A 23670-nucleotide genomic window follows, 5' to 3' on the forward strand; every position below is an offset into this window, starting at 1 on the left:
ACATTCCCATAATCAATTTTATTTACTGATGTAACACCTCAAATATGGCTAATGGGGGTATTAATATAACAGCAGCAGACTTTCGTAACATAGACAGAGGAGGTACAGACTTACCTAGCATCTAGAATCCCTTGATATTCTTCCAGTTGTCTTCTAAATCCACGATTAGGGTTGATAACTTTCCGTTTGTCTTTCACAAATTTTAATGCCTCTTCTAAGGTCCATCTGTTTTCTTTCATAAGAAATGCAATTACCTGTCCAAGAAACAAGGAGACAATATATTACCCAATTGGGTATAGAGGTTATCTGTGTTCTATAAGCTGCATATCCTATCAGCGACTGCTATACCTTGTTTAGGACTTTCAAAAGAAGTACCTGCATGTGCAACCATGGCTGTTTCAAAATAGCCCGCCAAAGTCATGCAGGTAACTCTTAGGTCGTGCATTGAATTGGTTTGAATGAGGAATACTACGGGAACCAGCGCCTTTGGTTAGAAGTCACATATGAGTGAAGTGGATAACCTCTATTGTGTGGTTTCAGCTTCAATGATCCATTGTCACATATATACTTTATTATATCATGATTACAGTGACTTTAGCCATGTGATAGTTTTTACTATCACATGGCATGAAAAGAAACCATTTGATATCATGATATAAAACAAATATTACATACCAATGTTCGTGTAATAGTAAAAATATATCATTTGGTCAAATTTTGACTGATCTATTTTGACTTTTCTGAAATAGAAAAGTCAAAATTTGACCTCATGATATATTTTGTACTATCACACTCATAGGCATGTAATATTTGTATAATCATAACTTATCATACCATGGATAATATATTCAACAGTAAAAGGAAGAAAAATTGAATTGAAAACATATTTCTGTATTCAATCACTCAGTATCAAAGCTATTTATGGTGAATATTGGAATCAGATCGCTTTCTTCATAACTGCTACCCTAATGATACAGATCATGTCTGTGCTTAGATTTATGAATATCCAAACAGCACCAGGACGGATTGGGACATCAGGGATTAACACCCTACTCTTATTAAAACTGACTGCAATCTATATTGAAAGGTACAGGTCTCTCTACACAGGAACAATTACTTTATGTCTCCTATAGAGGCTGAATCACTCATGTGGTTCACTTCCCATTATGCACAGGGAGAGCTGAAACCTGAAAAACCTGAATATATAGATGTTACCATTAATTAGCTTCAAACTTTTCCCAAGCCAATGCCCCTGCAGGTTGCCATCACTTGACATTGAATGTGGGACCTTACTTAACATCCACTCCCTAAGCTGAAGTGTGGTATTCTCCCCCTTATGCCTGGGGAGAGCTTAAGCCTGAATTATAATGTGCAGATGTTACCAATTAGATTAAGACTTTACCACAAGCCAATCACTTGGTATAGAAAGTGGGACCTTGCTTAACACCCCCCAAAGGCCGAAGTGTTCTTGTGGTATTTTCCTCCTTAGGCCTGGGGAGAGCTTAAGCCTGAATTTATAATGTGTATAGGTTTCCCCAAGCCAATAGATTGCCATCACCTGGCACTGAAAGTGGGACCTCTTGCTCTACATGTAGAGGCGAGTATCCAAACCTGTGTCATGCTCTTCCATTGGTTCTGGTGACCTGTTCCCAAGAAAATGTTTAAATATAAAATATGTTTGAACTTACTGTAGCTGCTGACCTGCTTATGCCCATTTTGCAGTGTACAAGTGCTTTGGATCCAGCTTCTCTGTAGAAATAGGCAAAGTTGGAATAACATTATAGAACAATTTGAATCAACACTTAAAATTAAGATAATTACTATCCATGTTCATTTGTCAATCATACATTTATTGATCAGGTATGGATGCAGGCTGGTTCAATGCAGTACATTGCTAAGATCAACATTTCAATACACAGTTGGAAATGAATGCTCAATGCTACTTTTTAGATCAGGTAATTAAAAAGTTTACAGTAAGATAAGAAGGTTTTGCATTTTAGACCCAATATGTATCAGCTAAGGGTAGACTAGGTATTGTTGGACGAAGCAGCCAACAAAATTGATTTTCATTACCTAAATCAATATATTATTGAAAAATAACACATTAATGTATTGCAAAAAATCATTCTACATATCATATACTTTGAAAACTTGCTTGATTTATTGTTGTAAATGAGTTATGTACATTTTACAAAATTGTTGTTGTTTCAGCCCTCTTTACAACATAACCCACAAAAGTGTATCAGTGATATTTGAATTCTTCTGCATACTTGCTATGAAATGATCAATGCAATTTTTGCCAAAGTTCACTACCATTCACAAGATGCTGTGAACTACCCAAATAGTCCCTGCGATTACACAACTTGGTTCACTTACTTGGCTTTGGATATAAATCGGTGTGTGTCCTCCCAGTGCTTGAGTAAATCGGAAGTTTCCACGTCATAAAGTCGGATGTTGTGGTAATTGAAACGCCCCGGAAAGAAGTTATCTATTTCTTTTGTAACATTCAAGATGTACCCAATTCCATTATATTCTAGTTCACCAAGATTGCCAGCATTCCACTCAGAACCCAAATATAGGAAGTCTAATATTTTGGAAGGTGAGTCCATTTGTCGTAAGATAATGATCATCTGTTCATCAATGAATCCTTTGAATTCCTTCAATTCATTGCCAACAACTTCTTCTAGTCTAGTACGAATCTGGTTGGGAAGAAATCAAACAGTCAACAAATGTAAGGGTACTACTTCTACATTTAGGTAACACTCATAATATATAATGTAGTCGAGGCAGCTTTGTACATTATGCGACTATTATATTATGCTATTTGTAAGTTTATGTGAGCATAAGGCAGGCGTAACTTCTTAATTTCTCAATTATTCACCCACGACATTCAAAAACATACATTTTGAGATGGGTAAAAAAGTCATTTTTGCAGCATTTGGTCAATATTTTAAACAATAAGGCAGATATCCAAAAAACAAAAGAAAAAAAAATTGTCCCAGTAGAATGGAGTTTTTAGGTTAAAACAAATGCACACAGCGTGACGAAACTTTAAGATGTATATTTTTATATTGTGTCAAAACTAAATTTAAGGTAAAAATACCAAATCCGTGTTTATATTTAGATTATTGAACTCTTTTCCTTTCCCAAAAAGTGTATATTCCGTATATCATTCATGAAAAGTTAAGAGGTTCTGGCACTGTTACTTGGTGCGCATGTGAGACTTGACAATCACCTTGAAGTAACAATTTAGTCCTTATATGGTTTAAAAAGCAATGATTTTTATAGGGGAGCAGTGTGGCACACTGGTTAAGGTCTTTGCCTTTGGTGCGAGAGGTCCCTGGTTCAATTCCCCGCAGGACCAAAAAAAAATAATAATCTCCGCTCTCCCCGTGGTTCATCTGGTAATGGCGGGGCAGATGATCCATGATAAAGACCTCGTTTCAGGCGGTTCCGATCAGGGTAACGCCCGATTGTCTGCTACACTTGACTGTCCTGTAAAAATACCCCGACCAGCTATCTACGGCGACCCCCTTCGTTCTCCAGGTCACTTGTGCCTGGCCGAAGTTTCATCAGCGTTATCTCCTAGATTTCAGCTGTTAATGCCTAGATATGCCCGACATAAAAAAAAACAAGAGCACCAATGGCGCTGTGGCTCTACGCTTTTTTTGTGGGAAATAAATTGTTCGTGGAGTCGAATGCGCAACAGGTTGGTAGCTGTATGGAAAGGTTGGGTAGGTCGGCCTGAAGGTTTAAAAAAATTCCCCACAAATATTCAATACGGTCCTTGAAACTCGATGCGGGGGTCAATCTTCCTCCGCCGCATTATTATTTTTAGCCGCATTACTATTAGTTGCAAAATCTGAAAATAATTCATTATTGTGCAAATTACTACTGAACCAGCAAGAATAATTTGTTCTGCAAAATTTTAAAATCCCTTTTTTAGTATTTTTAGTAACTTGGCAACTATTAGAATTCATCTAAATTGACCTCAGACGACCCCAAAATGACCTTCCCAAAATTTGGCTCTAAATGGTGACCTCAGATGACCCCAAAATGACCTTCCAAAAATTTGACTTCAAATGTTGACTGTACCCACCAAGTTTCATGCCCATACGACAGTTTTAGTAATTTGACCTCAGGTGACCCCTGGCTGACTTCGAAATGAGCTTCCAAAAATTTGACTCTAAATGTTGACTGTACGCACCAAGTTTCATGCACATACGACAGTTTTTAGTAATTTGACCTCAGATGACCCCTGGATGACCCCAAAATACCATATGGCAGTTTTTGCTAATTTTACCTCAGATGACCCTGGATGACCTCAGGTGTCCTTGACCCACTAACCAATACAAACTTGTTCTGCCTGGGGTCAAGATGCACCCACCAAGTTCGAGGAACATGCGACCCCACAAAATTTGGCTCCAAATGTTGACTGTATCCAGTTTCATGTTCATACAACAGTTTTTTGTAATATGACCTCAGATGACCCCTGGGTGACCCCAAAATGACCTTCCCAAAATTTTGATTCCAAATGTTGACTGTACCCACCACGTTTCATGACCATACGACAGTTTTTAGTAATTTGACCTCTGATGACCCCAAAATGACCTTCCCAAAATTTGACTCCAAATGTTGACAGTACCAACTAAGTTTCATGCCCATGCGACAGTTTTTAGTAATTTGACCTCAGATGACCCCTAGGTGACCCCGGATGACCTTCCCAAAATTTGACTCCAAAGGTTGACTGTACCCACCTAGTTTCATGCCCATACGACAATTTTAGTATCTTCCCAAAATTTGACTTTAAATGTTAACTGTACCCACCAAGTTTCATGCCCATACTGAAGTTTTTAGTAATTTGACCTCAGATGACCCCTGGGTGACCCCGGATGACCTTCCCAAAATTTGACTCCAAATGTTGACTGTAACCAGTTTCATTACCCTACAACAGTTTTTGCAAATTTGACCTCAGATGACCCCTGGATGACCTCAGGTGACTTTGACCCGCTAACCAATACAAACTTATGCTGGGGTCAAGATGCACCTAGTACCAGGGATCTATACGATGATTTTGTTTTTTGGGTGGATCACCGCATTTTACACATAAAATACACGTAACCCACACACAACGCAATTGAATAACAGACCGGTACTGCACAGTGCCGCTGGTTACCAGCTGTTCTCATTTATGTAATCAGCAATTGGAGCCTACAAAATCTGGTGCATTTATAGTGTACGGTACTAACATGTGATATCGGGAATTGACACAAATTTTACGGTAACAAAATCAGTCATACCCAGAAAGGATAAAATTGAATTGAGAAAATATTGTATGTGACATGGTGTACTAAAGATGCATCCACCCACCAAGTTTGAGGAACATGCTTCCCCTACTATGCTAGTCTGAGGTGCTCTGACGATAACACTCCGATCGCCATGCAATCTATGAATCTAAGTTTTGTAGGCCAGTGGGACAACGGAATCACCACGTGAACGAGCTACTACTACAATAGTCTCTGAGTAAAGAGGCAGACACAGACAAAGAAACAGATAGTGAATTAAATAGTGATGATCAGTTGAGTTGTAGCAACTACAAATTTCGAACGCTTGTCAGGGGTCAAATCCCCACCATTTATATTTCCCCACACTTTTTAGACAGACACCTTTTTATCAAAAATTGAACCCCCACCCTTATGCAGTGTTTGTGACCAAAGCTTACAGCATTACTTATCAAATTCGAAGACCGAACATCGGCGCTTATCGCTGTTTCATACAGTCACTTCCGGACCAAAGCTTACAGCATTACTTATCAAATTCGGAAGACTGAACATCGGGCGCTATCGCTGTTTCATACAGTCTCTTCCGTGTCCTTTTTAGCACTATCTGCGCCATCAATCCATTTCAGAATCCGAATTGATGCAGAATTTATCCTCATCTATTATATCAAACACTCATGATTTTCTTATTCATCTGAAACATCTTTCAAAAGATACGACTTTAGATTGTTTACAGCATTACTTTATCAAATTCGGAAGACTGAACATCGGCGCGCCGCTTCATACAGTCACTTCCGGGTCCATTTTTATCATTATCTGCGCCATCAATCCATTTCAGAATCCGAATTGATGCAGAATTTATCCTCATCTATCAAACACTCGTGATTTTCTTATTCATCTGAAACATTTGCGACATATTAAATGTTGGCAAAACTGCATCACTGCAACTGCATCGAAAAGATACGACTTTAGATTGTTTATCATAAACACATGGGCAAATTGTAAAGGGCTGAGATACCTGTGAGATCCTGAATACATGAAAACGTCAGTCTATACTCTCTACACGGCCGCTGTGGTTCGGATCGCTCCACTTCTAGTGTGAGCGAGCGGGCCAAATGCTGATGTAGAGACTGAAAATTATATTCATTCATAAAACTCACGGGGCGTCGATTCTACTGTGGGGTGACGTCGTATGAATTGAAAACATCAGCAAATTAATTTTTGACATTTTCTTTCCAGATTTATGAAGAAAATATGAATGTTTTTCAACAGATCATCAAATTACTTTATTATATTTTTTTTGCAATTGGTTACCCACACGCTTTATAATTATATATTGCTCCCACGCTTTTTAGAAACCCACCCTTTATTCCGCAAAATTGTAATTTTTACAGATTTTCAGAATTCCCAACCCACGCTGTAGAAAGCGTGCCAGACAAACAATGATAATGAATAGCCAGATGTGACCTTCGCTGTCGAGACGTTGTTTTCAGGGTTGTCAAACCGCGATTTGGTAACCCAATTAGGCGACTTTTGAAGATTTTCCCGGGACAATTTCCTGCCCCATAGAATGCAAAGGGTAAAGAAAAAAAATTGGGCGACTTTTTCGATTATTTGACCTGCGATTCGGGCTGAATTTTTTGGCAACCCTGGTTATTTAGCGTTAATTTAGCTAAATTACTACGCCGCTGGTCTCTAAATATTTTGAAGTGTTGTCCCATGGTAACAAAACTCCCGAGAACTCAATAAACAATCTGGACAAAGGAATCATCCAATCACGTTTCTATCCATGTGAGATCACCGCAAAAATTCATGATAAAAGGTCACTTTCCCAAAGAAAAATAGTGCAATCCGTCAATTCCGCCATGATCTCACAACTTAAATTACTCAGACCAAAATAATCTCTAGCGCATACAGGGAACCAAGCAAAACGATAGAAATGACTTGTTTCTCATGACGACTTTTGACTTTTCTCACTTCAAAATAAGTACTTTCCCACCCCAAATTCACTTCTAAAGGAGTGCAATCGATTGCTAAATAACTAAGCAAACCTTGGAACGTAATTTCAAAGCCAAATATCATAAACAAAAGAAACCTTAGCATAAAAAGCAAGAACGCAAGTGGCCAAAATATGTAGCAAAAATACAGTCCTCACTGACTGCAATGACTCAGGCTCACCTAGCTACGCTAAGAGCCAAAAAAATGATCACTGTTACCTCTTTACTTGTCACTTCCTCTATATCCACATTCATCAAGACTTCTCTTAGTTTGACCACAATCAAGCGTTCTGTTAATTCCTTACCTCTTTACTTGTCACTTCCTCTATATCCACATTCATCAAGACTTCTCTTAGTTTGACCACAATCAAGCGTTCTGTTAATTCCTTACCTCTTTACTTGTCACTTCTTCTATATCCACATTCATCAAGACTTCTCTTAGTTTGACCACAATCAAGCGTTCTGTTAATTCCTTACCTCTTTACTTGTCACTTCCTCTATATCCACATTCATCAAGACTTCTCTTAGTTTGACCACAATCAAGCGTTCAGTTAATTCCTTAGCACTTGGTCTGTACATTTCTCTATAATAACAACAACAGAGATATAAAATGTTAAAAAGTCATCATGTTATATACTCTTTCATTAAAGGACAAATCTGAAATAATCAAGTTTGGTTGTCGCCCTACTGCAAGCCTGTGAGTGGGGTTTAAAAAACAATTGGAAAATTTACCTACCAAACTAGAGTACAAATTCAATACTATTCGTGCGTATTTCACTGGCAATAATTGAAGATTATAAGCTTGCATTTCATTGCATAAATGTGAGCGTCGCACATCGTCATCATCCCTATATCTTCGTGTCAAAAATTGCAGTGATAGTACAGCGAATCCTCTCATTTTTCAACAGCTACGCATTTTGTTCGAGATAGGCCGAGCAACTCAGGCTAAGCATACCATCACTATCATATGAGATACACACAGAGTTTCTATATTCTACACATTATTACGATTTGTGCATGCTCTAGTACCCCATATGATGTTTCTATTACAAGAAAATCGATTTGTTTTCAGGTAAAACCAGGGTTTTGTTTCCAGTACACTCACTCGAAAAGCAGTACACTAATTAGCGGGCCTTGCAGCTTGCTGTGGATATATTTTACTGCATTTTTATGTAAAGATTTTGAAATCCAATGTAAAAATGTTGATATATTTAATTTTGAGAATTACAATTCTACTTTATAGGTATAAAGGAACACGTTTAGCCCAGTCAGTTAAGTTCCAGGTGCAAGCCCTATAACACAATGCATATGTAAACTTTCTTTATCTGTGTCAATAATTATAGAATATTGATTTCAACGGAGTATTGAGCTGTATGGAAAAAATATTTATAATACAGGGTGTTGACACTGTGCGTCGCTCGACAAAATTACATTTTATGGTAGCCATGATGTATCTTCTTTTTTAATTCCATATGATTTTTATGAAATCAAATGTCAAATTTCCCATGGATGGTTTGGAACAAAAATCGCTTACAGACAATCATGTATTTCATTCCGATGGGCGGAGTTCTAAATAAACATATTACACAATGAGTACGGATGAGGAATCAAAAAATATCGCAATGATGTTATGCCCTGCATTGATTTCGCTGCAATTGCAGTTTATATGCATGTGGGCATGACCTTGGATTTTTGGAATACCTATATAAATTCAATACTGATCCCAAAAGTCTCAAAATATGTTGGGTCAAGGGTTGGGAGGTATGAGCTACATTCGGTGGGGAACCTTAACCATACAATAAATTTTTCACGAAGAGTGGGACTTGTGACAAGAACAGCTTGAGCAAGTGATTACCATTCTGATTTACTTCAAATGACTGGTCTTTCTTGTAAAAGCAAGAATACAAATTCAAACCAAATATCTCTATATTACAAATGGATTTCTTCACTCACCCTTCTTTTTGTATTTTGTGTTCTACAGTTTCATGAGACTCTATATCAGGTAGCATGTTCCATTCCTTGATACATTCTGTTTTAGATTGGATTCTTGAGTCATAGAAACTAATCCATGTGAGGTTCAAACCCCCAGAGAAATAGGTATACTTCCTTGCATTATCACACACTTTGTTGAGAGCCTGTAACGCTGACCTGTAACACAAAGGGACAAATTGGATCATTCATCTCAAATATTGTTGTCTAATAAGATAAATGCATAAAATTTTATAGTAAGTTGAGTTTTTTGCCCTTAAATCCCCATTGACTGCCATATACATGTATCCAAGTTACTGACCAATTATGCTTCATAATCAGTTATAACAACATTTCCGAAGAATGATGAATAAATTTGTTTATTTGTTCAGTGTTTTTACTGTAATACTATATTATTCAGGCAAAACCCTCAAACATGAGTTACACAATTCTCATATTAGAGTAATGATATGGATATCAAAACATTACTTTCAGTGTGCTGAAAAGGGGTTTCTAAAGCAAAATTAAATGGGCTTAATTTTCCTTCACATATACAATGTGATGTGATCAAGAGGATCAGTCTATAATGCTACTAATATGGATTTTGAGTTATTGGCAAAAAAGGTACTCAAGTTCCTTGGTTTTAACTGTAAGCAACTGGTAAATTGCCTAGCATTAAAACATAGCACATTTAAAGGGCCAGTAACGGATGTAAAAAACCTGATACTGAAAATTTACATTGATCGCATTACACATTGTGAAACATATCAGTTATCAGTTATAAATCAGTTATATATTACCTCAGATGAGACATCCAATTAGTGAAATTAATTTTAAAAATACCAACTGTAGGAGTCATTTACAAACACATATGTGATGTCATTAGTTAAATTAATTTTCAAAAATATCCCACATGGGAGTGTCCATTTTCAACACAACTGCTGCAGTGATGTCAGCAAGATGTGTGCATCACTGGTAACATTGCTACATCTGCTGCACCTGCTTAACATTCCATAGCAAGTTGTGAAAGCCCACAGAGCAATAATGAAGGAGGAGACATTAATTAGGTTGAATACAGTACACATAATATGATCTGCAACTAAGACCAACATCAGAAATATTAACACTTTCGTTTGTTTTTTCCCAGTTATTACCATTTCTAACTTACTCATTATCTACACTTACTGAATCCCCACATCCCTGATATATTTGGTTTCACAGTTATGAACTTTTTATATGATCATTTTCTCTCTGTTTTTATCGTATTTTTACTCCCTATTTTTACCTATATCCCAATTTCATTATTGCCAACTTTAATCCAATTATATCATATCATGTGACATATGCACTTCTGACAGAATCACCTCACCTTCAAACCAAACAACAGAAGTGTTTACTTTCTTTTTGTTCACAAGACTAATTTTAGCAAAAGTGTTAGCAACCTTTTTTGTTTGTTATTCTTTGCATTGTATGTCAAAAGGTCAAAACGATTCAACCAGGAAATTGGCTGTAGAATGTGAACAATCAGTCAAGGTTTAGCGGCACTGGTTAAAGCCAAGGATAACATACAGGCTTATATGAGATTGTATCTTAAAAGGGTGTATCTTACTATTACATAATGAAATTGTACTTTCTTTTGCTTCAGTTTATATCTTTCAGTTATACTGAATAACAGAAAGGAATCTGGCAATAACTACAAACACATTAGTCTTTTCTTAAATCTGTAGATTAACTTAATCAACCATTTGCACATTGCATATAATGCATCATGATTCTAAATACATCATACAAATGGTTACTATCAGGCACTGATTTGTACCCTTACAGGTAAACATACAACTTTTGGTTGTTGCTTCATATGTTCATATAGAAGCCCCATGCGAATGAGGATTATGAATACAATGTCACGCTCTAACACACATGTAACACTGGTACTCAACAACGGAATGAATCTATATTCCTCATTAGCATATTTGGGACTTCTATATGAAGCACCTACCCAACATGGGGTCATCAACAGAAACATTTTCTTAACATACTAACAGCTATTTCACAACTATCTCAGGTACTTCACAATATGACAGTAATGATAAGAAAAATGCAAATGTTCATCATTTTTGGGCACATAGATTTTGACAGATTGAAAGGATAATCATGCATCTTTTACACAAGACATACCAAACACTGGTTCACTACAAGAACAGTATGTGACATATTTAGAAGTTAAAATGCATTATGATACGGGCAAATGGAGAATTATGTTTAACAAAACAATTGGACACAATAATGTCCATGCATTATTATGATAGGTACTGAAAGCACAGTGACAGGAAGTATGGAGATCACAGGCAATTATGGTGGGTGCACTGGGTAAGGCCAAGGATAGCCCACAATGCTGTGAAGACTAGATGTCACCTATATAATTGATATTAGGACTGTCACTAAAAGTACAATACTCAAATCACACCTATTATTTGTAGGCATATAATATGTTTTGCATATGTTAAAAGTGTGTCAAAAGTCTGTTGAAATCTCATTAACATAGGGCTGTGGTAGTCTAGTCCCCTAAGACTGTAAAAACAGACAGGTACAAGTTAAATGACTTGACTTGACATTTTGATACAAGTTGCACACTGATACTAATATGCATATTTGTATTCAATCAGGAACATTACTAGTATTCCATAAGGGTTTGCGTAAAACAATTTGCTAAATATGCTGTACTTGTTGCTGCCTAAATGTACTTCTTAGATTTAGGTATACATACCACATGGCCTGCACGGACACTGGCTTGAAGATATGAAGTTGGTTCTCCGCTTTAAGCATGAAACCCCTGTGCATAGAGAAATAATGCATACAAATGTGAACATTTCACTTGAATAAGATAAGTTTTCAAATGTAATAAAGCATCAAATCATAAAAATATCTCACTATAGCTTAAATGATACATGTATCATGTAGTGCCCTAAATTTAGTATTTTTTCTCAAAAATTATCAAATTTGACAAAATTTTCCCATTAAAAATGGCAATTCCCTTGTATCTTGTTTGTTTTTACTGTGCCAAAATTGTAACAAGTATTTCACTTGATTGTGACCACCTACCCATCTCCATTGAGCGTTATTTCTGTATCAGCCCATACAGGTAGTACCAATCCGACAGTGGCATTTCTCTTCATGATATCAACACCAAGAATTACATTCTCTTCTGTGTCTTCAACACCAATACAGCTGACAAGGACTAAGTAGCGGATACGATAGTCATAGTCATGAACACTCTCTAATCGCACAGCCTGAAATGAAAGCAAAAGAATTAGGACAAATTCAATGAAGACCTCAAAATGTAATTTTTTTGCACTTTACCAATTTTTGTGGTAGCTGCTTGGAAAAAAAATGTAGCACAGAAATTTACAGTTTTGCAGTAATTCTCTTTCACAGTGGCCATACACTCCATGTATGAAAGCATAATACCATGCAGGGAATACATCACAGTTATTAAACAGCCACCACGTTTTTGTGAAACTGCATGTTTTTCCTTATTACATTGATAACTAGTTTGACAAAAAAATATCGTAAGTTTAAAGATGTCAATTCTTATTTGATTCTGGACTTAAGCGATAAATGCCAGCAATATACTTGGGTCCACTGTGTGACAATCCAAAATGGCAGATATACGGTGCATACACAGGTATTTGGAGTCTGGACTCTAAACAGGAGCATTTTGTGAAATGAAGTTGTCCATTTCATATGTCATGAAATTGGTGCTAACTTGACATTTGTTCCCGTTTAATTGAATTACTGATGAATGAAGTAATACATTAAGCTTTCTTGCCACTTACCAGGGTAATTGAATCCTCTGGGCGTAGAAGTACAAACATGCTCTGTAAATGTATCTGAAGATCTCCAACAACTTGAAAAACAAACAAACAAATTGGTTATTATACAAATATAATATACTGCAAAGCCTTTATAAGGCCTTTAGAAGGCTTTAAACTTAAACTGTTTCAAAGTTTCAGTGGGGATCCCAATTTGCTGAATTTTTCCATGCACACAGCTTAGTATTAAAAGTTGTTGGCCATATAAAAATATGCAAAATTCATGGGGATTTCCACTATGTTTCAGAGGTTACCGCCTAAATCTAAGACAAACCTATGAACTGGACTGATCAATATGTCTGAAAATATTGTATGCACTTAAAATATGTCAGAATATTTGATTCTGAGGTTATTCTTAACTTACCATGCTGATCCTCATCTATACTGTAAAATATTGAGGACAAGGTGAAACTTCTTTCGTACATTCTTGTGTATTGGATGCAGTTATGAAGTGGTGGTGTTACAGGTACATGTATGCAGTTTGTAACAATGTCTATACTCTGCCTGATAACAAGACTTTAATCAACTGCAAATACTATGTATTTCATTTGTTTTCATTATGCATAAATGTCATTTAAGAGCTGGCAAATCTTTTCAGCCCAGGGTACCATTAAAATAGTATGGAAACTCCCAGCCCAATTGTATGAAAAGAAATACTAGCAACACTGAATAACTCATTCACAAAGGCAAATGTTCATTCACTACATACATATAATAAAGGTCATTGTAAATAGCCACTGCAACTGATACTACCTTAAATTATGGTGATAATTACTTTTATCTTGTCTTGTTAAGTCAGGAAATTACAATTTCCCTGGATATATTTTGCACAGCTAATTATTTGGAAGGGCTCTTCCTTCTTTCTGTCATTATAACACTAACAAGATATTGTATATGTAACTTGATTAAAATCATGTGAATTAAAAAGTTGCTTTATTTTCTGTATAAATCACTGACTTTTAAATCTGTTAAAGCATATCAGATCTATATGAGAGTGTTTTTCACTGTGTCTTAGGGTTGATGGCATGTGGTACCTTGTAATTTGTGACTACAAACCACTTCCTTTTCAAGGATACTTGTTTTCGTTAGAACAATCCCTCTTGTAAATGTTGCTTCTGATTATATGCAAAAGGTTGCATGTATGGATGTGGTCACAACTGTTGCTATGGGTCACATATGACATATATACACAAAATATTAACAAAGGACTGTACATCACATAAATTCAAGTTCATTAGATTTCTGATCAACCTGGGCACATTTCACTAACAATTACAACACAGTATTAAGTCCTAAACACATCACACTAAGCTAGAACTCACAGCTGCAGAAATCCTGATGTTTTTAGGCACCTGAGCTTTTGATCCTATAACAGGATCTGTATCAAAGGCAAAGTAGAAATTACTAGATTGATGTAGATTCCTCAGTCCCTTGACTTGAAATGAAGTCTCACTCACCTGGATTCTTTTTGATAGGTCTGCAGTCTGTTCCATGAGGTAGGAATAGGGCTGCCCCCTTCACAGCAAAGAAACTGGAACTGCAAAACAATAAAACAAAATACTTAAAAATTATATTTAACTGTGTTTCCTTTCCGATGTTTATGATCTAAAATTCAACAGAAATTGCAGATATTGCAGATTACACTCACATCATATGATGGGGAACCTATAACACAGTACAAATCATCCCTCAGTAATGTAACCAGACATTCATAATAAAAGGTGCAGTGTCTGTCTGACTTGACAAAATCTTAACCTTCTGTTTTGACAACTGCCAGTTGATTTTCTGGTATCAGGAGGAAGGGGGGAATGTCCTGACTGGAAGGGTCAAACCCCCTAGCTATACCAGTCTATAGTATAAACAACGCAAGGAATACATGTGCCACTGCCTTTGGCAGGGATCCACTAATTCTAGCTGAATTTGTACCAAAGCATAGTTTAATTACTGTTACATTGATCTTTCTTGATCTGTTTATCCTTAACCCTAACCCTACCCGTGGTTTTTTTGCTATCAGAAGGGAAAGAAGAAATGAAAAAGGAGAGAAGATGAAGAGAAAAGTCACTTGGCACCCCGGGATTCGAACCTCGGACCCCTCGCATGCCACGCAGAAGATCGCCAGCATGTAGCCACACAGGGGACGTTGGCCCGGCCAACGATTCCCTGGGTATATATGACTTGGTCTGATTGCGTCATCAAGTCCCGTGGAATGCATGCATGCAGAGTGGTTTTAATAGTGAGCTTTAGTGAGTCCTAGTTGGGTTAGGGTTAATGAATCATGTGCAAAGAACCCTTATGATGGTGAATGATGAATCAGCTCCTGGGTGAAACAGACTGGGACTTTTGCACACAGCAAGTGTATGACCTTTTCCAGACCTTTTTTGCACAGATGTGTTTGCCATGCATGCATTTGGCAATGCATTTTCTATTTTCAGGTGTTTTAAACATGCAGCAGTTACTGCTGACATGGAGCCTTTTCTACAAAAATGCATTTTTCTAGCTGTTCAAAATAAATAATATCCTCATCAAGATTTACACTACTGCACTTGGTAGGGTCTTTTTAAAATGATTATATTTGACTTATTCATGGTAACGTGTTGGAATCCCATATATTTTATCAATATAATATAATATAATATAATAATATAATAATATGAAACAACAATGATTGAAGAATACAAACATACTAATTAAGTAAGCATTTGAGAATGGGCTTGAGTCTATCCACAACGATCACATATTAAAAACCATATTGCCGATAACAGTTCACCTACTCAATGAGATCACAGATCCTGCTAACATTCAGTAAGCTCATGGTAGCTTTATTTCTGCAGATATCACAACACAGAATATTCCAAGTGGTAGCACCTCATACATGTAGGCCTATAATATGATTCCAAGGATTTATACTCCAAGATGGAAAAATGCATAATTGTATATTTTACCATTCAGAGTAAACAAAACATAATTTAAACAGTGACATTATCTGCTTTAAACCGAAACTTTTTACGTGTGTCATATCAAAACTTGTGATAGACTGTTTCTGGTTCACCTGCACAGATAATGATGCTATATGTATCTAAATTCTGTATAAACACAGGAAAAACCAACGCCTGGAAAACTTCCTGATATTGGTTTCAAAAGTGGTTGCCAACTGACAGTGGGCTAGCTGCAGCCGGCAAATGGCAAAAGGCTGTACCTTTCCATAGCATTCTTTTATGTATCTATTGTCTATAGCCATGGTCAAATACTCACACCTTTCAAAAGTTTTTTAGGCTTCTATAAGGTGGAAAAAATAAGGCAGAGCTAGTTGTGCTCTTCGTAATGCATGACTGATGCATGCTTATGTGAATTTATGCAAGCGTGAGTTGAGACTTCATTGATGCGAACAAGTAATTTAAGCCGAATAATTTTTACCTATATAAACAAACATTACAGTGTAAAGGGAAATTCACAAATGTTGTATACTGTACATTGTCAAGTGCATATAGTTTGAATAACAATTGTTCTAAACTTTGATTCTCCCAGAAGATAAATGTATATTTTGGTATAACAATTATCATACAATAAATGTCTTGTTGACATTACATACTGCTCTGACATAATAATAATAATAATAAGAGAGACTTAATATAGCGCCCAACGCTGACAGCCTCTGGGCGCTGAACAATAAAATACCTTAAGCTACAAATACAGAAATACTTAACTTAAACATGATAATAACAAGCATATCTGACACAAGCAAAAACATTATAAAAGATCAAAGCACATAGTTTCAAATATCAAATCAAAGATATAAAGAGAGCGTGACCAGCACCATGTGAGTTGATTTAATTAACAAATAAAATACCTTAAGCAATATATTAAACACCTTAAGATAAGCAAGATAATACAAAACCAATTTACATTTACGAGTATATTGAGTCAAATATTACTTCAACAATATAAATTAGGATATACAAAAACAAAGTACATATTTAAAAGTATCATATTTACAGAAAAAGCACAACTTAAAATAACTTTGGGATTGTGAAGACGCGTGAACAGCACAATAACAGGAAAAATGGTAACCCAGGAGAGGAGAGGTTACCAGCACTTCACTCAGTATGTGCAACAGCAACATACTCCCTGAAACACTAGGGCTGAGTTCACGAGAATGATAAAAGCGATGTGCCCGGCACAACAATGACGAGGAAAATCCCTGGAGAGGAGAGGTTACCAGCACATCACTCTCAACAAGTGCAACAGCAACTTGCTCCGTAAGATGACAAATCGGCAGGGTAATCAAATTAAATAAACATATACATGAAATATGGGCTAAATTCACGACAATGATAAAAAGCGATGTGCCCGGCACAACAATGACGTAGAAAAATCCCTGGAGAGGAGAGGTTACCAGCACATCACTCTCAACAAGTGCAACAGCAACTTGCTCCGTAAGATGACACATCGTCAGGGTAATCAAATTCTCGCTATTCGCAACAAGGGCGCCGTACTGCATGATATCAAAGTAAAAAATATGTGTGAATGTGAATAGCAATCTAAATAGTATGTCATTCTAAGCAGATTCTACAGCCCAACAATTTGCCTTTCCCTCAGTGACTGATGTAAAAAATTTCAAAATCTCAAAATTTTTCACTGAAATTGTACTAGGTTTTTGAAAGAATTCTCTTCAAATTCCTATCCAATGGTTCATGGTATAGACTGTATTAAAATTACCAAAGATCAGTATTGTTTTTTCATGGATGTTAAAACTAAAACTTCAAAGGAAACACTAGAACTCAACTGACCAACTGACCCTCTCAATTTTTCCCATTTAAGGGTAAACACAAAAGCCTCAAAATGCCGGTCAAAACAGAGACAATGATCAACATGAAATTTCACAGGTTGGGAATACATGTAAGGTCAGTAGTTATTCAAAACTGCCATGAGAATTTCAACCTAGATCCCATAATATTACATAGATCAAATAAAGCATTGTGTTTGATACAGCCTTTCTGCATGTTACAGACAACAGAGAAATAACATGAACCCTGGTAAAAGATAATTTCACATTATGATAGCTGCTAGAAGGTACATAGAGAGGTCAATGTAGGCATACATTAACAAGTGTTTTGATATCATAACCTGTGTTGAAACAAGGGCACTGATGATATCTATTTTTCCTTATTTTTCCTTACTTTTTCAGTGGCAATGCCCGGGGGGGGCATTGAGGGGGCAAAGTGAATTTTCAGGGGGGGAATCTCCAAATTTTGCACAAAATTGCAGCAAAATATGGAAATTTTCGTAATTTTTGGTTTTACTGGGGGCAACAGGGGGGAAAGATTTGACTGGGGCATTTGCCCCTCATGCCCCCCTGCTAGAAGGTACATAGAGAGGTCAATGTAGGCATACATTAACAAGTGTTTTGATATCATAACCTGTGTTGAAACAAGGGCACTGATGATATCTATTTTTCCTTATTTTTCCTTACTTTTTCAGTGGCAATGCCAAGGGGGGGCATTGAGGGGCAAAGTGAATTTCAGGGGGAATCTCCAAATTTTGCACAAAATTGCAGCAAAATATGGAAATTTTCGTAATTTTTGGTTTTTACTGGGGGCAACAGGGGGGAAAGATTTGACTGGGGCATTTGCCCCCTCATGCCCCCCCTGCTAGAAGGTACATAGAGAGGTCAATGTAGGCATACATTAACAAGTGTTTTGATATCATAACCTGTGTTGAAACAAGGGCACTGATGATATCTATTTTTCCTTATTTTTCCTTACTTTTTCAGTGGCAATGCCGGTGGGGGGCATTGAGGGGCAAAGTGAATTTCAGGGGGAATCTCCAAATTTTGCACAAAATTGCAGCAAAATATGGAAATTTTCGTAATTTTTGGGTTTTACTGGGGGAAACAGGGGGGCAAGATCTGACTGGGGCATTTGCCCCCTCATGCCCCCCCCCCCCGGTGGTGCCGCCACTGTTCATTATGCTGGACTAATCATGCTAATGATGTGGGTATACTTTTGCTACATGTAATCAGTGGCGTAGCATGGGTCATCATGTTGGGGGGGCACCGACCATGATTGGGGGCACCGGGTCTGATTGGGGGGGCTATTTTTTGGCTATTTTCCTGTGGGATTTTCTAAAATTTCAGATCGAGGGGGGTGTCTCTATGACACTACGCCACTGCGTGGTATAACATGGACAGTCTCTTATGTAGAAATTCCAAAGCAGTATGAAATTTGTTTGAAATTTGTTTAAAATTTGCTACCACACCCCAATTGCTTAGATCATGTAATTACATACAAAATATGTAAGTTTGTAAGCGCATGAATCAACCAGTTGTGGCAACATAGACTGTAAAAAGATACAGTTACATCGAATATATCTCAGATTAGAAATGTCATGTCATGTCATCACCACAAACTAAAGTACTAGAGCCAATAACTTAACATTTGCTGGACTTAAGGGCTGGGGTATGAACGTTTGGACAGTATTTATTTTGGGACATTAGAGCACATCAGACATATCGAATTGCATTCTGAATACTGAAGAATGTCATTCTGATATCAAATAATTTTGATTTTTGAAATTGCAATTTAATACACATTTTATGGCAAATCATTAAAATTGATATTTTTGATATTTAACAGTACTTGAAGTAAACTTTATAAATCTGATGATTTATACTTAAAGTGTATGTAGGTGGGATGAAAAGCCGACGATCAATTGAAAATTTTGACCTTTCATTATTGAAGATATGGATTTTTTTTCCCAAAACACCAAAAAAAATTAGGTCTTTTGGGGAAAAAAAATCCATATCTTCAATATGAAAGGTCAAAATTTTCAATTGACCGTCGGCTTTTCCTCCTGCTACATACACTTTAAGAATATATCATTAGATTTATATAATTTACTTCGAGGACTGTCATATATCAAAAATTTGAAAATATCAAATTTTTATAATTTGTCATAAAATTTGTATTATATTGTGATTTTAAAAAGATGAAAATTATTTGATATCAGAAAGACATGCTTCGTATTCAGAATGCAATTCGATAGGTCTGAGGTGCTCTCATGTTCCACAAAAAATACTGTCGAAACGCAATAAACGCTCATTTTGGATCCCTTAACTGAGCTATAACCAAATAGCAGAAATACAAAGTTTTTACCAGTTAATTATTACACACAAAAACAAAAATTACCAGTATTCCAGGTACTGATGCAAAATTAGGAAACAATCTTTATCCATGTCATTGTCTTTTTTAAAGACAGTTCTTGTTCAAACAATTTCATAGATTTCATACAATGAATTTCCAAAATTTAGTGGCCTTTTCCTCTGGGATATTTAATTCATTATAAAAATCAAATGATAATTATTATTATGCTTTTGCTAACTAGTCTCAAAAACAAACCAATTTTAATGGTTCAACTTTAAAAAACAGGTTTCCCTTTAAAATGGGTAGGTGTTTTTATGCTCCAAATACTCTGAAAGAAATTTGTAATTTCAGTATTACCCATGAAAGAAAACATTATGTTCCACATGGCAGTATGTTTGCTCAAGAAAGGACCTTTCAATGTTACAATGTTTTCTCAGCTCACTCACTAAATTACAAATTGTGAAAACTGCACTCAAACTGATAGTTTCAGTGCTGAGCAAATTTAAATATTTCAGTAGTTGAAATGCTTTTTATATAAAACCAGTCGGACATTAAAGTGATGAATACAATAAGGAATTATTTGCCCAGGTGGACTGACTTTTATTGTTTGCCGTTTCAAAAGTACACACATTCCATTACAAATTGAAGAAAAATGATGAAAAGGGTGCTGATCTTTCCTTTTTGAATCGTTATTCTTCTATGGGAAGCATAAACCTTTAATTTGAGGCAAATAAGGAAACAACCTGATTGGAAAAGGTAGATCTCATAATTGCATTTATTAAAAGTTCTACCAGTCCAATCTTCCCAGTTCATGATTATACAGGGTGTCACATAAAAAGCGGCTTCCAATGAATGTGGCGATTTTTTTTCATTCAGGGTTTACAATGTGAAAGCTACATTCTACTTTTTACACATGTATGGGACACCCTGTATAATCATGGTGTGGCATGAAACCAGACTGTTACATGAAAATTTTGGACAGGGTTGGGCAGTCGTTGTTTTTTCCTCCTTGTATACCAACTCAGCCATTTAATTTGTTGTAAATTTGTTTAAAAAAATAAAAACAGGAAAAAATATGAATTGTCTATTTTAATTCAGGTTGGTCTCAACAACAAATCTGATTAAATATTTGATCAGATTTTGACATTTTAGCCATATGTTTGAGCCAATAAGTGTTTTTTCTTTATTTTTTCACTAAATTTCTAACTTCCTTTAATATAAAAAAACAACCAGTTGGGTACCTGAAACATGCATGTACTAATATAATAAGCCTAGCCTTAGCATGACTACAATTGAATTCATTTGCCTATTTTCTTTGGGCTTTTCATCAGATTAAAGTTCAGTATTCTGAGCAATTATATAACCCTTGAATAAACTTTGATTTCCAAGGCATTACACACATTTGAGTTTTATAGACAGACTGTTAAAAATAGATCTATGCACTATTTCACTCTATAAAAGGTCTTGAAATAAACATGGCAGTAAAAGGAAGCATATTATCAGGCAACTGTCAATGACATACACCCATTTTCCCCATCTGAGCACCAATGCCCGCCATACCAATGTTAATGATCGCATTGCAATTGAGTTAACCATTTACTTTTCAGGTCAATAATTTGAATAAATCAAAGTATGCTCTATTTGAACTGGTATTTGCACATGCAGAATTTAAAAAACATGCATGTGTATGTGTGTGCATATTTGTTTGTTTGTTAGTTTATTTATTTATTCATTTAAACTATAGACCACTTGGCATGTGACGTCATTGCCCGGCAGTATGCGCGCGCATTATGGCTATTTCCATTGTTCTTTGCCCTGCAGTGTGCGACGCATCGTAGTCTGCTAAGGGCATGTGCATTTTAAATCGCATGCCACATTTCATATAGTACAGGAAAGCCATTGAACAGTGTAGCGGCTCGTTCGAGCATATCGATAGATGAGTCCCTCGCCTTTGTTGATAAACAGTGATGTCAAGTGGTCTATATTTACATATTATTATGTTTTGATGAATCCAAGTGTGTGAAAATATTGGATCCAAAACATAATAATGACAAAATTGGATGCTTATAATGCCTAATATTTATTGGTCTCGCTATGAGTTTAAAAAAACCCCATATTGGACTCAACTTTGTCTCGTCTAATATTTCAAAACTCATAGCTCAACCAATAACTATGCCTGAGGTAAATATGGGCAGAATCAATCCAATTTTATACCAGTATTGACTAAATTACCAAAAAGCTCAATAGATGAGGGTTCCTATAGTGCATCTATGACCCAAGTTTGCTTGCAACAGGATTTGAACTGTTTACATGAGATCAAATTTTAAAAGTTGACCTCAAATGACCTTTAACCTTATATGACCTTAAATACCCCCCACAAAAACAGTAGCCAGAGTTTCTGTCCATGGCCCACCTATCCTGAAAATCTGAAGTCAATCCGCCTATCCATTCATGAGATACCGTAAAACCCCGTCTACAAGCATATAGTGTTTTTGATGAAAGTTCGAGTAATACGATACATGCGTAAATATGCCAATACAATAGATTGGTCTTACAATAATACTTGTTTGTATGTGCTTGGATCTATAATTTATTTGCTCAAACTCCATAATGGCGTCTGGATTAATTTAGCTTTTATCAGAAGCACTCTATATGCTTGTAGACGGGGTTTTACGGTATAGCATCTGGAGGTACATGCGTATGGACGAACACTGCAAAAACAGGCCTTGAGCTGGAGGCATAACAAATGTGGTGTGGGGTTGTCAGGGGGTTTGTGTGTGGGGGGGTGTGTGTCTGTTTTCACCTTCAACCATTGACTATGAATTTCAGTTTGCACATAAAAACAGTGGATGTCCACGGTTACAAGACATTCAAAAGGTGCTACACACCTTTAAAAGGAACAGTAGAAGTATACATGTCTAATGTCAGGTCCATGGTGTGGCGATAAATTGTCAGGTTATAAAGTGAAATATCACAATTTTCATGTCCTCGGTTGCCTGTATAAAATCTTAACATACATGGTATTGGTTGCAGGTAATCGAGTAGGGGTGTGCGTAGTGTGAGGGAGGGGCATTAGTGTGTTGCATATGCTTGAATTACATTTTGACAGGGGTGTGCTGCTGGAACTGCTATCCATATTAAGGGATTGAACTGCTACTCATATTTAGGGATTTTTTACTCAAATCGGGACACATGGTTAGGAGTTTTTCTTGCAAAAAAGCGACCCATAAGAGCAGCACATCCCTACAGTATACCTTTACTGAGAGTGGCTCCTGGTTCATCCAAAAATGGCTCCTGGTTCACTCCAAATCTTGGTGAAACATGGCCCACTTTTTTTTGCCAAAGTGGCCCCTGGTTCAAGCTCTCTTATTTTCACCATTGGTGAGTACACAACCCCATGAAGAAGTGTGTGCTA

The 23670-nt window shown here is 36.4% G+C and overlaps 1 protein-coding gene across 1 annotated transcript in view; it reads right to left on the reverse strand.

Annotated features, from left to right (window-relative positions):
* LOC140155883 (uncharacterized) overlaps positions 1-23670 on the reverse strand; it is a 50700-nt gene that overhangs the window by 7573 nt on the left and 19457 nt on the right. Inside the window, 9 exon segments of the mRNA XM_072178881.1 lie at positions 115-254; positions 1689-1749; positions 2377-2699; positions 7754-7859; positions 9230-9424; positions 12012-12077; positions 12347-12534; positions 13081-13151; positions 14574-14653. Coding sequence (XP_072034982.1) covers positions 115-254; positions 1689-1749; positions 2377-2699; positions 7754-7859; positions 9230-9424; positions 12012-12077; positions 12347-12534; positions 13081-13151; positions 14574-14653 — 1230 coding nt within the window.

Source organism: Amphiura filiformis, chromosome 6, assembly GCF_039555335.1.
Source record: "Amphiura filiformis chromosome 6, Afil_fr2py, whole genome shotgun sequence".
Lineage (NCBI taxonomy): Eukaryota > Metazoa > Echinodermata > Ophiuroidea > Amphilepidida > Amphiuridae > Amphiura > Amphiura filiformis.